The sequence below is a fragment of the Atta cephalotes genome (assembly GCF_000143395.1).
Source record: "Atta cephalotes unplaced genomic scaffold scaffold00017, whole genome shotgun sequence".
In the NCBI taxonomy this organism is placed as follows: Eukaryota; Metazoa; Arthropoda; class Insecta; order Hymenoptera; family Formicidae; genus Atta; species Atta cephalotes.
In genome coordinates this window covers 5,444,571-5,446,753 of record NW_012130081.1, presented here as the reverse complement: position 1 = coordinate 5,446,753, position 2,183 = coordinate 5,444,571, and the positions used below count along the sequence as shown (strand labels likewise).

At 36.6% G+C, this 2,183-nt stretch overlaps 1 protein-coding gene across 1 annotated transcript in view; it reads left to right on the top strand.

Annotated features, from left to right (window-relative positions):
* The first annotated feature begins 1,597 nt into the window (after positions 1-1,597).
* Positions 1,598-2,183, top strand: part of LOC105618597 — a 1,623-nt gene continuing 1,037 nt past the window's right edge. The window contains exon 1 of the mRNA XM_012200127.1: positions 1,598-1,889. Coding sequence (XP_012055517.1) covers positions 1,598-1,889 — 292 coding nt within the window. The remainder of the gene's footprint in view (positions 1,890-2,183) is intronic.

Genomic DNA, 2,183 nt, shown 5'->3' with positions numbered 1-2,183 from the left:
TAATTTCTTATCCTACGGGCAGGATACTCAATAAGATGCTCATTTATGTCGTGGTTAGAGCAATGTGCAATATTCCATTGTGCACTTAAGCAGAACGTGCTTCAAGTACTCCAGATAAATATGCAGCAGATTGTAAAATGTAGTGCAGTTTGTGATGCTCTGTTATGAGTGTGGGATGATGCTCTGACAAGAAAGGCAATCGATAATCTAAAAGTGGCGTAACAAAATTGAAAAGCGAGTGGAAGGGAGTGAAGTGACACTTTTTCCGGATATCTTAAGCGGATATTATTTCAATCACAAGTATGTGAGATTAAATTAAAAATAACAGTGATTTACATATTTTAACTTACAAATAAGATTTAACAGTGAATATATCAAATAAATATATGTTCTTTAGTTAATTTTAAAATAAGCTTCTAAACAAAGAAACGTTGTTTTTAAAATAATGAAAATTGTTCATGCAAATAATCATAATCAGATAAGATTATCAACATATTATATTATACTAATAATTTGTAGATATAAAACATCTTAGAATTATTTAGTATAAGAGAATAAAAAAATCATTAAAAGATACAAAAGTACATATGAGCATTTAATCATAGAGATTTGAAAATTAGATCAAACATTTATAAGCTGATTTTTCTTGAGATAAGAATATCAGAGATAAAGATCATTAAATCACGTACGATCTTATACTGGATGACTGGAGACACGAAACGTTTCCAACGTGAAGACCATCAAATTTTCTTTGGCCCGGATATCTGCGTAGCGTAACTTAAAAAAAAATCGCGTTCATTGCGAAACGACGTTCACTGCAAAAAAAAACACATCGTGTTTCTACAAAACCATTTCCGCCCCTATAAAGGCATTATAATGCGCTCATTCGCGCGACGGCCTCCACTCCCTTTCTCTTACGCGACGAGAACACCCGCAGAAACCTTCTTATGACCGCGTCTATGCATCGTATATACCGTTTTGCGATATAACGTGACACATATATCGGTACTGACAATTTGGATCATAGTGTTTACCGCAAGCGTATATATCGCTGGCTCACCGGTCGGAGCTCATTTTACACGGACTGCCGATTTTCCCGGCAACTGAAGCGTGCCTGGCGTGGTATCCACTGCGTCCGGTCAGTTTGTCGTCGAACAGTGGATCAACGGTGGATCAGTTAGTTCGCGGTTGTTCGTTGCACCGTTCATTCCTTCTTTCTATCCATACCCAGTTGACTTCTTCTTTCTTTCTACATGTCATTTCCATAGATCCAACTTTAAAATCTTGCATACGGAACAGAACGAGCTTAATCAAAGGCGGACACGAGCAACGGAAGAGGCATGTCGTGACGAGACAGGCCGTAGCACTCATCTTTCGTCATCAATCCTAGAAAAAGACAGTGCTCGCTTCATCAATTCATTCGGATGTTATTGCTATTCGAGGAAATTCGTTGGGTACTCCCTGACCTAGGAAAATCAATCAGTGCGCGATGACATCTTGACAATGAAATAAGATGAGATAGATGAAAGAGTGAGATTGTAGACAAAACCGCGTGCAAATACTATCAGAATTTCCAGCGAGAACTCATTCTTCATGAATGCGAGAAAAGATGTTGTTGAGAGTTAATCTGATCGCGGTTTTGCTGACCTTGAATTGCGTCAGTCGCGCGAGTGAGCATTCAAAATCGACGCCAGAGAAATGGCAGAAAGAAGAGAGAATCGTCACTTCCAACGAGAAGATCCTTAGACATATGAATGATAATGTCACCTTCGAGAATCCTATTTCTTCAGTCAATGGTCGCAACGCCAAAGATAACATAGCCAAGATTCATCGTTCAATTGATGAAGATTTCTATAATGTACATTCTAAGATTGAAGTGGAGGAACGAGGTAAATCAAAACCGGCCTTATAATGCTTAATGACAGAAATGCTTTTATCTTGTAATGCAAGCGCTATAAAACATTAAAAAATAGCAGCAAATGTTATGTTTGAATTGTCGTTCTGATGGAGTATGATTAACGGTACCGTTGTATAACGGTTTTCTCTAATATATGTTATAATGATTTTCATTATTGAAATGGGATATATCGAACATTTATGTCCATAATTTAAAATTTTATAATTTTTACACTCAAATCCTAACAAATAATATATCAAGAGAGAGTTTAATGTTAATTTCTCAA